The sequence below is a fragment of the Lagopus leucura genome, unplaced genomic scaffold (genome assembly GCF_019238085.1).
Source record: "Lagopus leucura isolate 7727_CA_CO unplaced genomic scaffold, USGS_WTPT01 Super-Scaffold_73, whole genome shotgun sequence".
Taxonomy (NCBI): domain Eukaryota; kingdom Metazoa; phylum Chordata; class Aves; order Galliformes; family Phasianidae; genus Lagopus; species Lagopus leucura.
Genome location: NW_024962252.1, coordinates 91,146,487 through 91,166,256, shown reverse-complemented (window position 1 = coordinate 91,166,256; position 19,770 = coordinate 91,146,487). Strand labels below are relative to the sequence as shown.

The 19,770-nt window shown below is 35.8% G+C and overlaps 1 protein-coding gene across 9 annotated transcripts in view; it reads left to right on the top strand.

The window, feature by feature from the left end:
• The window catches only part of CDC42BPA (CDC42 binding protein kinase alpha), a 153,202-nt gene that overhangs the window by 88,459 nt on the left and 44,973 nt on the right, over positions 1 to 19,770 (top strand). For 7 of the 9 annotated variants that reach the window (XM_042876279.1, XM_042876248.1, XM_042876244.1 and 4 more), the window contains exons 12-17: positions 1,106 to 1,239; positions 2,807 to 3,049; positions 3,296 to 3,406; positions 7,710 to 7,957; positions 12,317 to 12,422; positions 13,641 to 13,765. In XM_042876279.1, the coding sequence (XP_042732213.1) occupies positions 1,106 to 1,239; positions 2,807 to 3,049; positions 3,296 to 3,406; positions 7,710 to 7,957; positions 12,317 to 12,422; positions 13,641 to 13,765 (967 nt within the window). The remainder of the gene's footprint in view (positions 1 to 1,105; positions 1,240 to 2,806; positions 3,050 to 3,295; positions 3,407 to 7,709; positions 7,958 to 12,316; positions 12,423 to 13,640; positions 13,766 to 19,770) is intronic. The other 2 variants (XM_042876263.1, XM_042876289.1) reach the window with 1 other exon arrangement.

Below are 19,770 nucleotides of genomic sequence, written 5' to 3'. Positions count from 1 at the left end.
TAGCTCTAAGCTACATCTCTCATTTAAATGCACTCTTTTTCATTAATAAAAGTCAATGAATTAAAACAATAACAAATAATTGTATGAGGACAAGATAATGGTGTTCTTTTCCTTTTAAAGTTCTTTTGTTTCAGGAATTGCAACTATTAAAAAAGTATTTTTCTATTTGACTTCTCTAAGAGCCAATCTCTTAGGGGTACATTTGTGAAAATGTAGTAAAAAGCTTGTATTAAGAGTATGGCTGAGTTACTGGTCTATGGATAAATGTGTAGTGTGAACTCCCACTACAACTGAAATCGAAGGCAAAATGTCTGCAGATTTCGTAGAACTGAGAATTAAACCCACTTTCACCATATATCTTGCTTTCAATATCTGTTTTTGAGTGAAATCCTAGGAAGAAAACACTAATTAGAATTTTTAGTTTTCTCTGATATTTTACGCATTTCAACTTTTTATTTTAGAACATTTGAAAATCCTTGATGTTACTCATCTCTGCCTTAGTATTGCATTTTTGTAATATAATTGACAGGAAGAAACTGGCTATAGTAGTTTTCTTGCATTTATAGTAGTAATGAAGCATATCATATAAATACAAGTGGTTTTCATGCTAAAAATAAGGAAAATCTTCTGAAGTTAATTTTAAGTCTATCAACAGGAGAAACTTTGCCAGCTCTTGAGTGATCTGATCTGATATTTTTTGCTGGTTCCTTCTGGAGGAGTTTGTGTGGAGGAAAGAGGCTGCTTGTAGTTAAGACACGGTGTAAGAAAATGAGTGTTATATATAACATCACAGTGCACACAAATCAAATGCTGAAGTCATGTGGAAGTGTATATTTAATAGAGTTGTGTGTGTTTTATTGTTACAATGTAAAATGACAAGTTGTCATTTTTTGTGTTGCGTTACAGTAATCTGTGAGCTTCTGTTCTGCTAAAAACAACTAGAGTAGTTGAAACAACTTGCTCCCTATTCTGAAATCAGATAAGAATTGCTTTAGTTTGTGGTTGGGACAAGAATAAATACTGAAGGGAGTTTTAAAACACCTAGGCAGTGCTATTGTGGGATGACTTTCTCCTTAACATATTTAAAATATGCTGCTTTTTCTAGATTCTGGTCATCTAGAACAGCAACTAGAAGAGGCCAGCACTGCAAGGCGGGAGTTGGACGATGCTTCCAGACAAATAAAGGCTTTTGAGAAACAGGTTAGAACGCTGAAGCAAGAGAGGGAAGATCTTAACAAGGTAAAGTGCTTAGTCAGTGACTATTCTAAAACCTAAGGACTATTTTTATGCTTTAATTTTGATTAAAATAACTTTAAGATATAAAATTAATGAGTAGATTATAAATGTGTAATGTGACCTACTTTGCTTTCTGACTTGTTATAAGGCAAGGACACTGTTTAAAGCATTTTGTGTATGATTGTTGGGTGGTCCTGGGTGACTAATTCCAGGTAATAAACTACACAATGATGCAAATTTGGAATGGCTGCAAAGAAAGTTTTGTAGTATTAGACTGAGGTGATAATTATAGTGGTTAAAAGATGGAGAAGAGCGATTCCAGACAAATAATTTAATTTGAAGTATGAGTGAGACTGCAGCAGGGAAAAAATGCTGAGAATTTGCTGTTAGGGATGTGGCATGGAAGCATTCCAAGAAGGGAAATGTGAAAAAATTCCCAAACATAAAGATTTGAAAAGTGATTTGCAATAACTACTGTAACAAATACTGACTTTTTTTTTCCTCTATCACCAATTCCTCATTTTTAATTTAGTGTGTACTCTCTTTCATGCCTGCTTTGTGTTCATGATTGAATCACATTGCAAACATAATCAGATACAAAATACGTTAGGCTTTTTGTCATCATGATTTGTATTAGCCCAGTATTTTAGAGTCCATGTTCAGTGTTGACCTGCCATCTGTATTTCTCATTCTTTCTTTTAACTCATAAAGTTCTTGAAATCTTGAGTGCTGTCAGGTAGTCTAAGAAAGACCATTCTGAAGCAATTTATACTGATTAGGATGTCTTTTAACAAGCTTAGAAAACTGTTAAATTTGTATAGGTGCCAAATATTCTTTCTTCCTCCCGTTTTTCATTCTCAGACTCACTTTTCTTTGCTTTTTTTGTTCATCTCTGTTTTGGCTGAACACCATTAAACCGTATAAACTGCTGTGGTCCTTCATTGATAGTGTAGTAGCACAGATCTAAGAACGTTTTGTGAAAGATTTACACCATAGGAGTAGCAGTGTTCTCTATGTAGGTTCTTGTGAAAAGGTAATTATCATTTACTATTGTTGAACACATTGTTTTGTATTATCTGAAACATTCTGTACTATTTTATATTATGGTATAGTATGTGAAAATCGTAATTGCCATGTGCATCAGTTCTCAGAAGCTTCAAAAGCAGAAGCCCTCACATACAAGAGTTTTCCATTCAACTAATGCAAAAAACTTGTTAATTGTCATTATTTATCAGTTGAGTACTTTTTGTTGATTTTTAAGTAGTTCATGGAAAAACTGGGCAGATAAAGTTTTTTAAGACAGCAGGGCTTTTTTATATTTTAGTGTGAGTGCTTGTATTGAACCTATAGTAATGGAGCAAATTCAGACTTCACATAAGTTTATGCAATTTAACTGACTTCCGTAGTAAAATCTGATTTATAGGAGCACGCAGTTTGTATTGTGGATGCATTTATCAACATAAATGAGTATCTAGTTTCTCATTACTTTGGAGAAGTTTGAGATGCACATCCAGAGAATTAGCCTTGCAGCTTTCTAGGTTTATTACTTAATTCTTTTTTTAAACTGTAGGAACTGGCAGAGTCTAGTGACAGATTAAAATCTCAAGCCAAAGAGCTGAAAGATGCACACAGCCAGCGGAAATTGGCAATGCAGGAGTTCTCAGAGATGAACGAGCGGCTGACAGACTTGCACTCTCAAAAACAAAAGCTTGCCCGCCAGCTCCGAGATAAGGAAGAAGAAATGGAAGTGGTGATGCAAAAAGTAGAAAGTTTAAGGCAAGAGTTACGCAGAACAGAGAGACTTAAGAAAGAAGTAAGTAGTAAGTTTAGAATTTATGAACTAGTAGTTATGTGTAAGGTTTTCTGATGAAACATTTTTTTAATGTTGTTTGTAAATCTTTTAAATTTTTCTTATTTTAAACGATACCATTTTTGTTTCATAAGAATTTGAAGTGTCCAGGTTAGTGTTGAAATTGTGTCTCTCTTCCTGAAAATCATAAATAGGTTTTGAAAAAATGGAGAGAACCCTGCCCATTAATAAATGCATGTATTTTTGTAGCTGGAAGTCCAAGCTGAAGCTGCGGCTGCTGAGGCATCCAAAGACAGGAAATTGCGAGAGCGGAGCGAGCAGTACTCCAAGCAGTTGGAAAGCGAAGTAGAAGGGCTAAAGGTTAGTCTGTTCTAATATTAACACCTGTAAACTTAGCAGGCAGCAAGCACTGATCTGTTTGATTGCTTTCAGCTGTAAGAGAAAAAGATACTATTGGTTTGACACTTCAGTTGGTGCTGAATACTGGTACAAACGTGAATTGTGTTATTGTCCAGAAGAATCAACATTTACCTATTGCAGTTTTCAGACCACTGTATTCATTGCTCTCTGAAGAATTTCTCAATAATTTTTTTTACCAAATTGCTTCAGTTATTACTTCATGTAAGGGCTTTTTTAAGTGTAGAATGGCTGAGTATTTGAAGATAAACTTAAAGCCTCTGCAGGTTTCTTTACATGTGTTTCACGTACTGTGTTCTAAATGAGAAGAAAGGTAGGTTTCTCCAAAATGGAAATCAACAGATGTAGCTGTAAAGGAGAAGTTTTAGTGTATTTAGATTGCTCACACATGCATACATTTTTTTTAGGAACAGAAATTTAAATAAGCCAAGAATGTTAACTGTTATTTTATTCTGTGCTTTAGCACTATATACAATGCTCTAAAGAAATTAGACTTTCTCAAAAATTGAAGGGCACGGTTGTTTTTTTTTGTTTCTGCATTGGGACTGTTGTTCATTTACAGCAAAATGCTGTTCCTGGGATAATTCTGTATTTTTTATACAAAATATCAAGTTAGGTCTATTCTGGTCTTAAATCACATGAATAATAATTTCATTATTAGAATTCCGTGGAACATTCATCAACATTAAGTCACTGCACAGAAGTTTTTGTTTTGATCACGCATTCTTTTATTTTGCCTTCCTTCCTTGAACGAAAATAAGGAAATCCATTCATCATGAAATTCATATTTTTAGAGCTCCTGATGCTGTCAATTCAGACTGTTGTCTGAAAATTAAGATATATTTGTTCTGCTTTCATTAATCGTCACTGTTAGGAAAGAGTTTGTATATCTCTTCCAGACATGAGAGGAATTTATGGGAGATCTACTGAGAAAAGTTGGTAAGCTGATTTACAGCAACAAGGCAAGTTTATCAGAATAGGAAAGGGAAGTTGTAGCTTGATTTTAATCAGGTATGGCAATATAATAATACCTGCAAATGCACAAATGCATCTACAAATATAATACAAAAATACCTACAGATGTCTCTCTGCTCTTCTACTGTTGATGGGCATGTTTATTGGGCATGTATACCAATAAATCTATCTAAAGCATAGATTTGCTAGAAGATCTTATCCCTCCTATTTACTTTGGTAAACTTATTTTCCCACCTTTGGATTTATACTTAGACAAAATTCTGCCCAAATCCCAGTGCTTTGCTGCTGGCTTTGGCACTTCAGAGACCCGAATCAGGTGTAGATTTAGTGACACAGGTGAAGTTTGGATTGCACAGATAGAAGCCTAAGTTCTTTAATGCGGGAAATACTAACCGACACATTTACTTTCTTTCTGTTATTAGATATTTTAAGTATGTTAATAGGCTAGAATTTCAAAATAAGCATGTTTGTCAAGGCTGATTAAGAATCACTAGGTGATTCTGGTGCTAATTTGTATGGCTACTTTTTTTATTATTTATTAAATTTGTAAGTTCATTTCAAGCAAATTTAGACTACATTCTGTATGTTAAAGTTTTAGATTACATACTGAAAATGAAATGATTTCATTCTTACCCGAGCAGTAGCAAATTATTAAATTGAGAGGAATAATGTAGTAATCTATAAGTGGCAATTTATATAAATTGTTATATCTAAAAAAAAAAATCTTTCTTAATATGCTGCATTTGGCAAGTATTTCTAACATGAAACTGCTGTTATAAACATCACAGTCCTAAGTTTCTTCATATTCCTAGCATAGTAAATTATCATTACCTTCTGCAGAATGCAAGATATGAGTTTTGAAGCAATGTATAATACCAGAGGCTTATCACATTAAAGCCAAGCCAAAAATCTTCCAAGATTTTTACTAGTATGTTTATTTAACATTAGATTGCTCAATTAGTAAGTTTTTCCATTCCATCTGATATAGTATTGCAATATTTAATGATTATTATTCTTTATTGTACAAGTACAAAACTTGATGTCTGTTTCGTTGCACTTCATTCGCAGTACATGATGTACATGTCAAGCCATATAGTTTTATTTACAGCGCTGCAGCCAGTTTACTCTTAGTCAGCTACATACATGTCCAGTGAAAGAGCTGCTGTGTGGTGTCTTTATTGTTTGTGTGTGCCTGTGAGAGAGGAAGAGAGAGGGAAGAATTCCTGCACTGAGTTATGGCATCTATCTACGTGCCAAATGATGCATTATGTCTCAGTTGCACTATTTGGCCACTTGGAACAGGCATGTATGAAAACATCTATTTGGAATTTGTGCTTACATCAATTCAAAACATATTTTTTGTTTCTTCTGTTACTCTAATTCTGTTTGCTATTGTACAATACCACCCAGCTCTCTCTTCTGCTGCAGCATCTGTTTTATCACAGAATTGCAGGGGTTGGAAGGGACCTCTGGTTGTCACCGAGTCCAACCCCTCGCTAAAGCAGCAACCTACAGCAAATCACACAGGAAGGTGTCCTAGTGGGTCTTGAATATTCCCAGTGAAAGGGACTCCCCAGCCTCTCTTTGCAGCTGTTCCAGTGCTCTGTTACCCTAAAAGTAACAAAGTTTTTCCTCACGTCTGTATGGAACTTGCTGTGTTCCAGCTTGTGCCCGTTGTCCCTTGCTTTGCAGTTGGGCACTACTGAAAAGCAGGCCTCAGCAGCCGCCAGCAAGGCCCAGTAGCCCCAGCTGCCACAGCCTCATGCCCACAGCTCCTGCACGGCTCCCTGGCTGCTCGCTTTTTAGTTTTGCACCCAGTAGGATCTTTTGAAATAAAATGTGAAAAACCATTAAGACCATGATGTTGCAAACAGATGTTTTGCATGCAGCACTGTTACGTACGTGTAGGCAAATAAGCGTTTTGGGCAGTAAAAAGCAAGTTCAGTAGTTGACTACAGGGGCATGAAAGAAAATTCCTTCCCTTTCCTCTCTGAACCATCTCCATTTAGTACGGCATCTTTTTTCTCTGATTAACCGTTCTTCATCAGAACTGCAGGATTTTGTTCTTTGATCGAAACAGATGGTCATTTTGATGAGTTAGAGAAAAAATGAGGTAGCAGCATGTATCTGGCTCATACAGTTAGAGGTTTTTACAGCCTTAGGTTGACACTCAGAGCAAGGCCATTTTCTCATAGATTTCATCACAATAATAATTCAGATAATCTGAATTTCTTCAGTGACATTTAGCTCTTGAAATCTGTTCATGCATCATCAAGATAAACTAAGGAAAATTATCTTTACTTATAACAAGAATGGAGTTACAAAATATTGTAGAACCTCCTACAAGTGTGAGACAGTTATCCTAAGGAAGAAGGTTTTTCGGTTATCTGCCATTTTTTGAAGCAGTCTTTTTATTAATTTGCTTTATTTATTTAGACTATGTTTCCTTCCGTATTCTGTATCTATAAGGAGAAAAAAATCTGAACCAAGTTATACATGTATTTACATGAAATATAAATGCATCTACATTTCCATGCTTGGATTTCAGTGCACGTATAACACCACAACCTCAGTTTGTCCTGTTACTGCAGGACTTTGGGTGCGTGGTTGATACGAATGTATATGTGTCCTTAAGCAATATGTGAAGACTACTGAAATGCCAGATCTCACCAAGAGAGCTTTGCAGCTGTGAAAAGTGAAGTACTCTTATTGTTTAAAGCTTGTATTGCCTGTTAACCTGCAGTGATGTGAATGGTTAGTTTAAGTAAAATAGATCAGGTTTTCCTGACTGATGCAATCCATATAGTGTTTTTGTAGCTAGAATTTAGCCTTTAGTCTCTGCCTGCCTTTGTATAGTTTTTCCACAAATTATCTATGCTTTGAAATATATTGACTATACATCGTTGTCCTTTTTCTGCATTCCTGAAAGCCTCTTGGTTTTGTTGCTGTGAACTGGATGAGTGGGATCATAAGTGTCTTTCAGTGCTGCTGTCACTTTCTGACTGCGTGTAAGGGGAGTCACAGTGTGTTACGTGGTGTTTAAAGTGATAATTTCCATGTTTTAAAACTATTATTGCATTTAAATCACAAAATGATAAAAGTACAGTTCAGATTTATGATGAACAAATTTTCAGAAAGATAAAAATAGATACATGCTTTTATGTGAAGTCTGTAATGGGATATTTTCTAAACACAGACTTAAGAGTATTGAGTTGCTGCTAAGCATTGTTTTCAGCATTCTTGAGTGCTAACTTGGAGCTTCTTGTTTTAGCAAAAACAGATTGGTCGCTCTCCTGGGGTAAGCAGTATAGAACACCAGCAAGAGATCACTAAATTAAAGGCAGACTTGGAAAAGAAAAGTGTTTTCTATGAAGAGGAACTATCTAAACGTGAAATAATGCATGCTAATGAAATAAAAAGTCTGAAGAAGGAACTACGGGATGCAGAGAGCCAGCAGCTTGCACTTAAGAAGGAGATCATGATTTTGAAAGACAAGTTAGAGAAAACCAGAAGAGAGAAGTGAGTATTTTATGGAATAAAACAAAAAAGCTGAGAATGTCTTTCTATGGCTCCTGTTGTATTTCCTGACACAGTATGGTTTTGGCTGAGCTAATTGATGTTCTAATGGTTCCAAGGTACGTAACATGAGTTTCAGAATTGCAGCTTAGGATATAATGACCCCAGATATTTATCTTGCAGTTTAAAATATTTGTTTACTTTTTTTTGTTTGGTATTTTCATCCTTTGATGCAAAAGAAATGTGTTAAAGATCAACTATTGCTTACATTTCTTCCTGCGCAGGACTTAATGCGGACTAGGGCTAATCCTTGCTGAGCTGTATCCAGTGTTAACATCAGTCATCAGGCTACTGTAGGCATAAGCTGCTTTATCTCTTTTGGCGTGGTAATTTGTCAGAGAAGTGCTTTTTTTCTCTCCCATGCAGTGGAGCTCATAACTAGCCTTGACAGTGTTTCTTGAGGCATTCATCAGTGGAAGTGAGATTTTCTGTTGGATAGTGTAGCGTTCAAAATGCTAATAGTCGTAACTTGACTGTGTTCGTCATTTCCATTCATAAAAATCAGAGTACTTTATAGACATTGAAGTAGGTGTTCTTTTTTGCTGCTGTGATATTAGAAAAAGCATGAAGGAGAGATTCCTACTGAAAGCCTAAGCTGTAGCAGTCCTTGAATATAAGCAGTAAATAAAATAAAAGCATTTTTCAAAAAGCCTGTGCAAATTTGTAAGCTGAACATATTATTGCAGCAGTTTGCTGCTTCATTAGATGTTGAGAGGTGAAGCATGCCATTAGTAGTGTGTTTTCATTGTATCACAACTTAATGGTCTTGCTGACCTATGGCTTATAAATACAGAAGAGGCTTTGTTGTCTTGTAATCAATAAAAGGGATAATATGGTACTCTTTTAATGATGTCAGCTCATTAGTGCCTCTAAAGGAGGGAATATTGAATCATTAATACTTCTTTCTGCAGCCTAAACTGTTCTTAGAGATGAAACCTTCAAATGCCAACCAATACAAAAAACTGTGGAGTTCTGTGAGAGCTATTCTAATGCACAGCTGCAGAGCCCAGAACTAGATGTTCATCTACTGACAAATGGCCTAACGGTGCCGATCTCCTTCATGCTAGCTTTTTGTCTTACAGCTTGTCTCTAAATAGAAAATGTGCTGCATCAAAATCTGAAGGCTTGATGTAGTCATGTATTTCTGTATTTCAAATGTTGATGTAGGAAAAAACTGTAAAGATTGAACAGAAATGTATTACACATTGGAATCCAACATTTAGCCTTAGTGGAAAGGGCTTGAGCATCTTATCAAGTCAGGTGTCCAAACACAGCAGGAAGGATTAATGAAGACTTGACCTTCAACTGGGTTTTGTTAAACTGATAAACAGAATTTCACTGGATCTCCACAGAAATGCAGAAATTCACTGTTCAGTGTATGCTGCAGATTGACATCTGTAGTAATTCTGGGATTTAGAAGGAAAGTCTAAGTATTAAGAATGAAAGAATTGCTGTTCAGTTCATAGTATTTGGTAGTTTTTCTCATGAGAGCGTTACTTTTTTTATTTCTCCTTGCTTGTGTTGTTTAGCTTTTGTAATCAGGCATACAAAGCTTTTTGTGTCTGCCAATACAGAATTACAGAGATGTTGTTCAATGTAAGTGTTGAAAGGAAGCACCTGAAGTCTTCATGGTGAAATAAGTAGAACTGTTTAAACAGTAGGCGTGGAGTGGGCTCAGCATTGAAGTGTATTTGGTAGTCTAAAAATAAACTTTAGTGTATGTTTGAAGGATAGAGTTTCATTGCTTTATATAGTAAAGAGTTATTTACTACAGTAAATTTACTACAGTAAATAACTATAATAAGCTGTAGTAAAGAGTTAATTCTGTATGTTATTCTAAGCAAGGGTCAGTTAGGTCTCAGTCAGAATCTGCTTTGGGAACTTTTTTAAAACTTGCATGCTTTTTGTTTCCATTTCATTTTTTAAAACAGGGTTGGTTTTTTTTTAATTTGTTTATTTCCTTTAAATTTAGGATTTATTCCCTGTCATCCCAACAGTGTAAGTGTTCAAGGAAGAGAAACTACCCCTCTGTACTCTGTACAGATAAATAGTAGATAACAGATAAAAGACTAAATAGTCTGATAAAGTGTGTACTACTAAAATTGGAAACATAGGGGCATAATATGTGTAATACAATATTCAGTTTCTTAGAATTGTTATTATGAAATAGTTCAGAAGGAGGGTGAAGAATAGGGTGAAGAATAGATTGTGTGTGGAGTTTTACGTCTATTAATGATGGATTTATAAAGCAAGAAAGTTCTATAAAATAGTGTTTGCTTTTTTAGACTTATGATATTGAGAAGCCTCTGAGGGCTGGTGTTTGTTTTGGGTCTAGTTTTCTTGTTTTTTCAAAGCAGTAAGATAAAATGTTAATCCACTTTGTACATCCACAGCTAAGAGCTGAAATGACAAAGTGATATCATAAAGCTCTATTTCATGTTGCTTCCATGTGGTTTGTGGTAATTTTGTTTTGTTGTGTTGTTTTTTTTTTACCAACAAAAAAAAATCTGGATCGCGTATAGTTTCTTAAACTTCTGAAGTGAATACACAGCTAAATTTTAGATGAGAGAAGAAGCTTGATGGGAGAGGAGGATTCTAGGCTTCAAAGCAAATGTATTTTGATCTTCTTGGCTGTCCAAGATACACCTGTGGAGTTTGTCATAGTACTGTGGCTTTGCTGAATTGATATTTGGGTGTAATAGATTATATTCATGTTTTCTTTGTGTACCATACTGTAGCAATTTGGCTTATAGGTTGGTGACAGTTAGCAGTTTAATGAAGAATGTAAATACAGAGAATTACAAGCATGTTGGGTTACTATCCGTAATTCACCACCTTTTTTGACCACTTTGAGCCTTAAAGCCTTAAAATAACAACAAAAACAGAACATAAATGCTATAAATAAATAAATCCCCACAAAAACATTGATATGTAAAAGCTAAGTAAAAGGAGTTAAAGAAATTAATGTTAAGCTTGGTCTACACTCTGATAAATTAGCTTTGAATCTCTGCTTTGCAAACAGAAGCAAAACCTGTTATTAATTCCCTTGACAGCCAGTGCTTTAATCTTTTCCTGCTTATTCCCTGGAAGGCTCATCATGTACAGGGAATCTGTTGATACAGTAAAGGAGTGGTGGTGAATTTCAAACTTGGCGTTTAAACAGTAATGATAGTATGTTACTTTGCTAGGAGGTAGTGTTACATTTCAAAGGATGCCTAGCAACATAGGATTTCACCATGAATCTAACATGCTGTTCTAAATTTCAAAGAGAAGTTGAAGCACTAAATGAATTTCAAATTAGGGATAGGAAATTCAAACCAGTGTTACTCTCAACTGGGTTCACTGTAACCACTGGAGCTTCTCTGTTTTTTTTTTAAGGGTGTTCTTGCAGTTTGGTACGTTTGTCCTAGTTACACATCTCAGAAGCAGTGGTGAGGTTATAATTTCTCTATTATGCAACATAAAATTCTGGTTGGTATCCAGAAAAGCAGTGGCAGTGTTTAAGACAGAATTGCACCTGGATTTTATTTTTTTTAAAGAACTGCACATTTTTAAGCCTTTTAAAGCCAGACAGTGATGTTTACTGATGGGTATTTTCTCTACCTTTGGCATTCATAGCGAAGTTCCATCAATCTACATGAACTTTGTACCAGTTACCCATCACAGTGAATACAAAATGCTACGGTGCCATCTTGTGAAACTTTCTGTTGTAGTGAGTGTCATAATAGAAGTTCCATTTCTGACGGGAGTTGGAGGTCTGCAGCACTGCAGTACAGCTCTTTGAGGAAATGGCAATGGCTTTTGTCAAAACATGAATGTAATTTCAGGTTCTCAAGTTCATTACACAGCATCTGTTCATTCTGGTTACGTACATTGTGGTTTTCACCTGTCATTCTGTATGAAACCTGGAACTATGGAAACGTGAAAATTAAAATAGCGTTTCTGTGGACTTTAAGAGAAGCTGTCTAGAATGTCTCAGAATATTGACAGACTTCAATCTGCAGAATTTTAGCTGCTCGGTGTTTGAGGGATTCATTAAAGAATAAAATGTGTACAAGTGGATTGATAAACAATGGCTCGGGGGACTTCTTTTAATATTGTTTTGAAGGGAAGTTAATTGATGATTAATAGATAACAGTACTAAAATGGTATTTTAACACCATCTTTAGTCTCATCTTGGTAGACTGGGTTTTACCAGTGTACTTTCAGTTACTATCTATATCAATCATTATATGTTTGAGTAAAGACTGTGATACATTTTTGAAAGGAAATTTTCTAAATCTAATCCATTTTATTTCTTAGCCAAAGTGAAAGAGAGGAATTTGAAACAGAGTTCAAGCAGAAATATGAACGGGAAAAGATTCTGCTAACAGAGGAAAACAAGAAACTTTCAAATGAACTTGATAAGGTAAGTGTTGAGTAGCTGAGGGCTGAGTTTACAGTTAGTGTAGGCTATGTACAGATTTGGTTATGTAAAGTGGCTAACAAAACTCTTACTAGAAGATAATATTACACAACAAAAGTTGTCGTTAATATTTGAATAGAGAATACCTGCAGGCATCTGAATTTGAGATTGCATTCATATATATATGTATATATGCAGGTATACGTATATATGGGTGGGTATTAAGTTATGTGGCTTTTACTAAGAGTTTTAAGTTTGCTAAGATTAATTTTATACAATATTCTAAAGAGAAAAAATGGAAGCAGAAAATATTGAAAAAATAGACATTTAAATCAGAGGCCCATCGAAATGATAAATATGTAGCTAGGTATTCACATAAGGAGTAAAAAAGTATAGCTTAAAAATTAATATTTTTTCATCATTTTGATTTGTTAATGCATTTCAATGCAAAAGGCAACATTTCATGTGAGATTATTCTCCTCTTCACGCCTTTCTATTAAGTCTATCTGATGTCTAATTTCATTTTGATTTGGGGAATATTTAACATAATGAAGTTTTAGTTTCCCATAAGAAATCAGGTTAGCTGTGGATTTTGCCTTTCAGAAGGTTCTTGTATGAATGGCAGCTGTGTGAATGCAAGGAAGGTTAATTGCTAGGTATTCCATTTTGTACTTACAGATGTGCATTTAATTTCAGTTTTTCTGTCTGCGAGTGATTAAAATGAAGAACGGGAACGTGAAATACCTGGAGAATCTCCTGACTGATTTGTGGCTGTATCTGTTAAGCCTTATAGTCCATAGTTACTAGATAAGGGAGAGATTCAGTAGTTTTATCTGAGCTGTAACATTTTTTGTGCCTTTGTTTTGCCTTTTCAATTTGTTTTTTCATATAGAGAGCATTCGACGCATATATGGTGTGAAACAGAAACCCTTTAAGAGTTGTACAGTTATGTGGAGACTAGCTCTCTAGAAACTGATGTGTTGTTTTTTAGAGCAAAAATGTAGTTCTAGTCCCTAAAAAGACCTTTAAGCACAGCTGAGATCATACATGAAGAAAGATTCTGGCTTTTATTGTTGCATGCTGTTCATTGTGATGGGTGTTAACAAATTTTAGAGCAGTTATATAAACTGAGAGAGAGAAGAGATGCATGGCTCTGAGCCTGTGGAGAGATAGAGTCACAATAGCGTATACATTTAACAATTTGTTTAATTTCTCATTCAGCTCACCGCCATGTTTGAGAGGCTGAGTATGAATAACCGGCAGCTGGAAGAAGAAATGAGAGACCTAGCTGATAAAAAGGAGTCCGTGGCCCACTGGGAGGCCCAAATTACTGAGATCATCCAATGGTGAGTACTCAGTCTGTGGTAGGGCTGTTGTTGAGTTCTGCATTTGTATTTGACACTTGCAAGTGCTTAGGTGAAATCCCACACCTGTCAGGGATTCTGCTGTATTTTTGCCTGAGATTTTAATAACATCTGTATCTGGAAAATTGAGTTCCTCCTTAAGAAGGAAAGTGTCTTTTCAAATGCAAGGATTGAAGTGCAAAATGATCATGGCTTTGGATGTGGCTTGTGGCTTTGGAAGAATGCTGAAAGGAATCATGTGCTGAGCTCGCGCCTCCAAGAAGGAGCAAGCCTGGAAAAAGTGGTGGCTGACAGCATTTCTGTCTCAGCATTAATGTCCTTCATCTGCTTGGCATGTGTCAGAATGAAACAGATGTAGTGCAACTTCTGTGTGATTTTTACAAGGCCGAAAGGCAGAAGATTTGAGACTCTCTCAGTGCCAGTCAGATGATGTTTCTAATAATACTTCAGTTAAATAATGATTGTTACACTTATGAAGTCTTCTGTCCACTTCTAGTAAATGGAGAAAAAGAATAACTTGAAACTATTGAGGGAAAGAGATTGCTCTTTCTAGACATCTTTCATTTTTCTCCTCTGTTTCTGTTTTTCTCTCTGTTCCCTTTGTATGTCATAATGTAGTGTTTGGTATCTATGAAAACATTTTGTATCTCAACTATTTTTCCACTTCTTTGTAGATATCATTATTGCATATGAATATTTTTTTTAATTTACTACTTGAATTCTTCTCCATGTAGTAACTAAGTAATGTAACTTGTTATGCCAAAGCAAGAATCAGAAACATTTATTTTAATGAACCTTAGTATGCCGATTGTTGTAAGTATAATTCTGTTGTTCAGATACACAGAGTTTGCCTTTGAATATAACTGTGTGATATATAACAAGAAAGCAAGATTGTCCTCTGGCTTTCTGGAAGTGTTTTAAACTATTAATTAAATAATGTAACTCTGATCTGTTTTATGAAGTTCATAGTGTGTCAAGGCATTGAATTCATAGCAGAGATGACAAATTTTAAAAGGTCCAATTGTGCAGGTTTGTCTGTCCCATCTCTAAATGTAGTAGACTGTCTGCATCGGAGAAACATATATTTATTTGCTGAATCTCTGTTAGTTTGTAGCTGATTGGAAATATTTATTCAGAAAAAAATCAAGCGAAAAGAGACACAAGTCTGTTTTACATTCCATGTTGTTGGAAAGCACTCAAAAGTTTGGAGCTATAGAAGAAGACAAGTCAGCATTAAATATGGATTGTTTTACTTGACACTATGTAAAAGTGTACCCACAGCCATTAAGAAAGTCCATTCTCCAATTGATGAGAGTGTTTAATATTTTAGGATGTACTACTGATGCAGTTCAGATACACGATAAGGCATCTTGCACGTATCAGATGTCACTTGGGAGGAGAAGAGGCTCGGGATTGTTTTTTTTGGTGTCCCTAAAGATACTAAATGGAACAAAGTTAACATGCAAGAATAACTTTCTTAAAAGCATTTTACTAATCTCTTTCAATAGTACAGTGTATTTTAAAAAGTATGGAGCTGAAAATTAAGAATTTGTTTAAAGAAAGGCAAAGAAAAAAATACTACAGTTGGACATTAAGGAGATAGAAAACATGATTTAGTTTCAGTTTTTAATTACCTTATGCATCTCAATTTTCCCTTTGCATTCCTTTCCACCTGTATTAAAATTTTTCAGCATTGTGAGGCGACATAGTTGCTCTCATTTCTTCCTTATTGTGTTTGGATTTCCCATATGTTAGCCAGATGATCTGATAATGTCCTTCTGCTGTTGTTAGAATTCAGCACTGCATACTGAAACTAGGTCCTTTTTTGGGAGCTTGCTTGCTGTGGAACATGGGCTGCTGTATAAATTATTATCCATTATAATGGTAAACATTTGAAAAGAAAAGTATCTACATTCTTTTTAAACTAATTTAGTCAGTCACATCTGTGTTTTCTTTGGAAGAACATAGAAATTCAATCCCTACCTGACCGCATCTTCAAACTGGAAATAGCATGCCTGGGAGCTAACAAACTACGATAGATCTTCTGAGCTGCATCTCCTCACCTAACAGATTTTCATATAATACTAAATCAAAATATAAATTTTGGGTGCGTACTTTAAAACACCTTTAAAATGTTTTTTTGTCCTCTTGTCTAATTTTTCTGCCGTGATTCATGAAGGATTGGAGGTAGTATATGCAATTAATTACTATTTTGGTAAGCAGATTGTTTGGCTCTCTGTGAGTTCAAGGTATTTGTTGCAGCTCTGTTTTAAGTAACACAAGCCTAAGGCGTTCTTCGCTTCGAGTGTTTTACCATCTTGCAGATCTCTCTCTGGACACGTGTGGCACTCACGTGGCACTCTTTGAGTTCACATTTTGGGCAGTTAAGACTGTTGCTCTTTTCACAACTCATTGTGAGTTTCTGAATTTTATTTCTTTTCAAATTTTGTAATCTGAAAGTTATAAAGCTGACCTGTCATATTCCCTTCAGCTTTCTCTGCATTCTTACTGTGATCTCTTGCATCTTGTTTATGGAAGATGTACAAAACTTTTTTAATTTTTGCTATTATTATCCCAAGGCACCATATATATACCAACTTCTTAATATAAATACTTCAACCAAAATTTAATTGCATATTCTATTGTTGGTAGCAATAGACCCTCACAGGTCACCCAACTTTAGTGGAGCTACTATAATTACATGCTTATATTGGCCAAATCACTCATCGTTTCTTGACAAGAATAAGAGATGTTAAGGACTTTATAGTTAGCTATAAATTTTCCTATGGAAGATGGGAAAGGAATTCATTGTCTGTGAGGTTAACACAGTCACTTTAAAAGAGAGACTTCTGAATAGCCATGGTACTGTATTTCTGATTTACTGCTGTGAGGAGATTCATGGAAACCTTGGTAGGGATTCCCAGAGTACTTGTCAAAAATCTGAACTTACTAACTGTCTCTGGGAGGCTATAAGCCAATTTTAAAAATTGTAAAGGTAGACAATCCCGTAAGTAATACTGTAGAAATCTCTTTTTCTCTCCACTCATTGAAATGGAATCTTTAATAATGAGTTGAAATTAATAACTTTGTATGTTGAGTATGTATGTAAAAATGAACTAAATCCTACCTAATTTACTCATAGAGTGAAACATTAAGCTTAGATTCAACTGAGGCCAGAAGATATGGCTGTTGTTACAGAGAAGATCAGGTGAATATTCTCCTTGTTAACTAGATTTCTTTCTGCCAACTGCAGTATGGTTGATATTATCCCGATTGTTCATTTCTTTTTTTTTTTTTTTAAGTACCACAAGTACTTTAAAGTTCTTTTAGTTTTGAAATCTGCTTGCTCTCAGAAGAAAGCACACACAAATTGAGTACAAGATTTAGAGTAGGATGGGACTTTTGATAACTATCAGAAGTTGCAGGAAATTCAGCTGAAAACCTGAGATGTTCTGAGATTCATGGTGTTCAAAGTAGGAATAATCAGAAATTAATCATCTATTAAGTAGAAATTATGGAGAATAATGGGAAACTTCAGTGTTTGAGAGCAAAGAAAAGTGCTGAAAGTTTAGAGAAATAGGATTGGTTTGTTTGTTTCTTTTAAATAGATTAGGGGAGAAAAAGAGTTGAGACTTTAAGGATAGTGATAGAGATCTAAAGCCTCTGAGAACCTATGGGAGCACTACGAGTGATAGCTTTCAGACTTCCCTGAGGTTTTAAATGAAATGAGATGCAGCTTGGTATGTGACCCCAGGGCTTCAAGATCCCTTCTGTTTAGCAAATAATAATAATAAAAACAATAATAATAACAAATGATAAAAAAAAAATATTTGGTCTTGATTCATTTTGTGTTGTAAAGTATTCTGGACACATACACAGATGGTCCCACTTTCCTAGTAGCATGACAAATAAACTACCAGATGTGTGTGAGTGGTTATTTGAAGGTTAACACGATGATGTCTCCAAGTATATAATGAAATTTTAGTTTTAGTCAGTTGCTTTACAACAGCATAATAATCACCAGCAAAACAGGAACAAATCCAAATGCTCTTAGGAAATCAGCATTTGATCAATATGTAAATCATTTTGGAGAAATGTTGCCATCTAGTGGGCAACAACACCATTTCTACTTCAAATTGCACTATTAATTCTTTGATACGCTAAAGAGTCTGCTTAAACATGACATTGATTTTTGTAAAAACAAACAACTTTCTTTCTAACGTGGGAAGTGAATCTTTCTGTTCCCACTTGTACTTTGTTCTTTTTAGTATCCATTTTGTCATGTGTAGGCTTCTTATGCTGATTACTGCACCTTTTGCCTACTCTTGTATTATAAATGGTTTGTACAGGACAGGATCTTCTCAGCTAGTCATCAAAATGGGTTACATATGGAATGTTAGAAAGTTGATAGTCTGCTTCCATTGAGTCCTCGTATACCTTGGGAAATTGCTAACCCATTCATATCAAAACTATCGCACTGACATAAATGGAATCAGGAGATGGTTTTTAGTTTAGTTTTGTTTTTAAGTCTCCTCCTTACCCATTGAACTAAATTGTAAGCAAGAGACAAAGAAGATAAAGCTTACAGAATGATTAGGTTCTTAACTTTTCCATGTTGGGTGGGAGTTTTGTGGCAAGTAGTCTCTAGCTTCTCTGATTAAAGTGTTCTTCCTTAAATAAATCTTAAATTGCACACCCAGAAGTCACTACAACCTGTAGATATTTTCTCTATAGCTTTTACTATGATAGAGCTCTTCTGTTCCTCGCAAGTCCATGGCAATTCAAAGTGAGAGCTCCACTCTGGCTTGCTATCTGTAGAACTTTGTTGAAGCATTATATTATTTTCATTAATAAATGGCAGACATTCAAATTGCACTGTTTCCATATTCACTGTGTAAAATCAACAAGAGAAATTTGTGTTGCTTTATATGCAATGAGGAGAAATCCCTTTCTGCAGACAGGTCACTAGGAGAAGCTGGAAAAAAGGCAATGCTGCAGCCATTCTTAAGAAGGGTAGAAAGGATGACCCAGGGAACTACTGACCTGTCAGCCTCACCTCTGTGCCAGGGAAGATCATGGAGCTGATCCTCCTGGAAGCTATGCTAAGGCACATGGAAGAGAGGGAGGTGATATGAACAAACAGCTGTCAGCGGTTTATGGCTGGTTCGGCCCAGTTCCGTGACCAGCAGGGAAGAGGGATCCATGGATCTGCGCCTCTGGAAGAGGGAAACAGGGGACCCCAAAATAACTGAAAACAGAGGCAACGATCTGAGGAGAAACAAACTAAATATAGTATCAGCAAAATATAATGAGAGAGAGAGAGTGTGTCTGAAAGGTGGATAGGCCTCACCGCAACGCTGAGGTGAGAAGTGCAGTCCAGTTGAGCAGATGAAGAGAAGCAGATGGAGCAGAGCAGACGGAGAAGCGCAGGTGAAGAAGAGCAGGCAAAGAAGAGAGCATCTGGTGACCTTGCCAGGAGTTCTATCTCCTCGCTGACCGCAAAGCCCCTGGGGAAATGTAGTTCTTCTCCTCCGAACAGGCACCCGGAACTTGAGCATCAAACCCCCAGTGCATTACATGATGCTATGGTGTGGAATATTGATAACCAAAATCATAAAACCATGACACCAGCATGGCTTCACCAAGAGCAGGTCCTGCCTGACTAACCTAGTGTTTTTTTATGATGGCGTAACTGCATTAGTGAGCAAGGGAAGAGCCACTGATGTCGTTTGTCTGGAGTTCAGTAAGGCATTTGTCCCTCCTAACTCCCTTCTCTCTGGACTGAAAATGTATCAATTTGTTGGGAGGAATGCTCAGTGGATTAGGAACTTGTTGCAAGATAGCGCAAGACAATGGTAGTCTACAAATCAAATGTCGAGATGGAGATCAGTGACAAGTGGTCCCTCAGGGTTCAGTGCTGGGACCAATACTCAGTACTGTCTTCATCAGTGATATTGACAGTGGAGTTGAGTGCACCTTCAACAAGT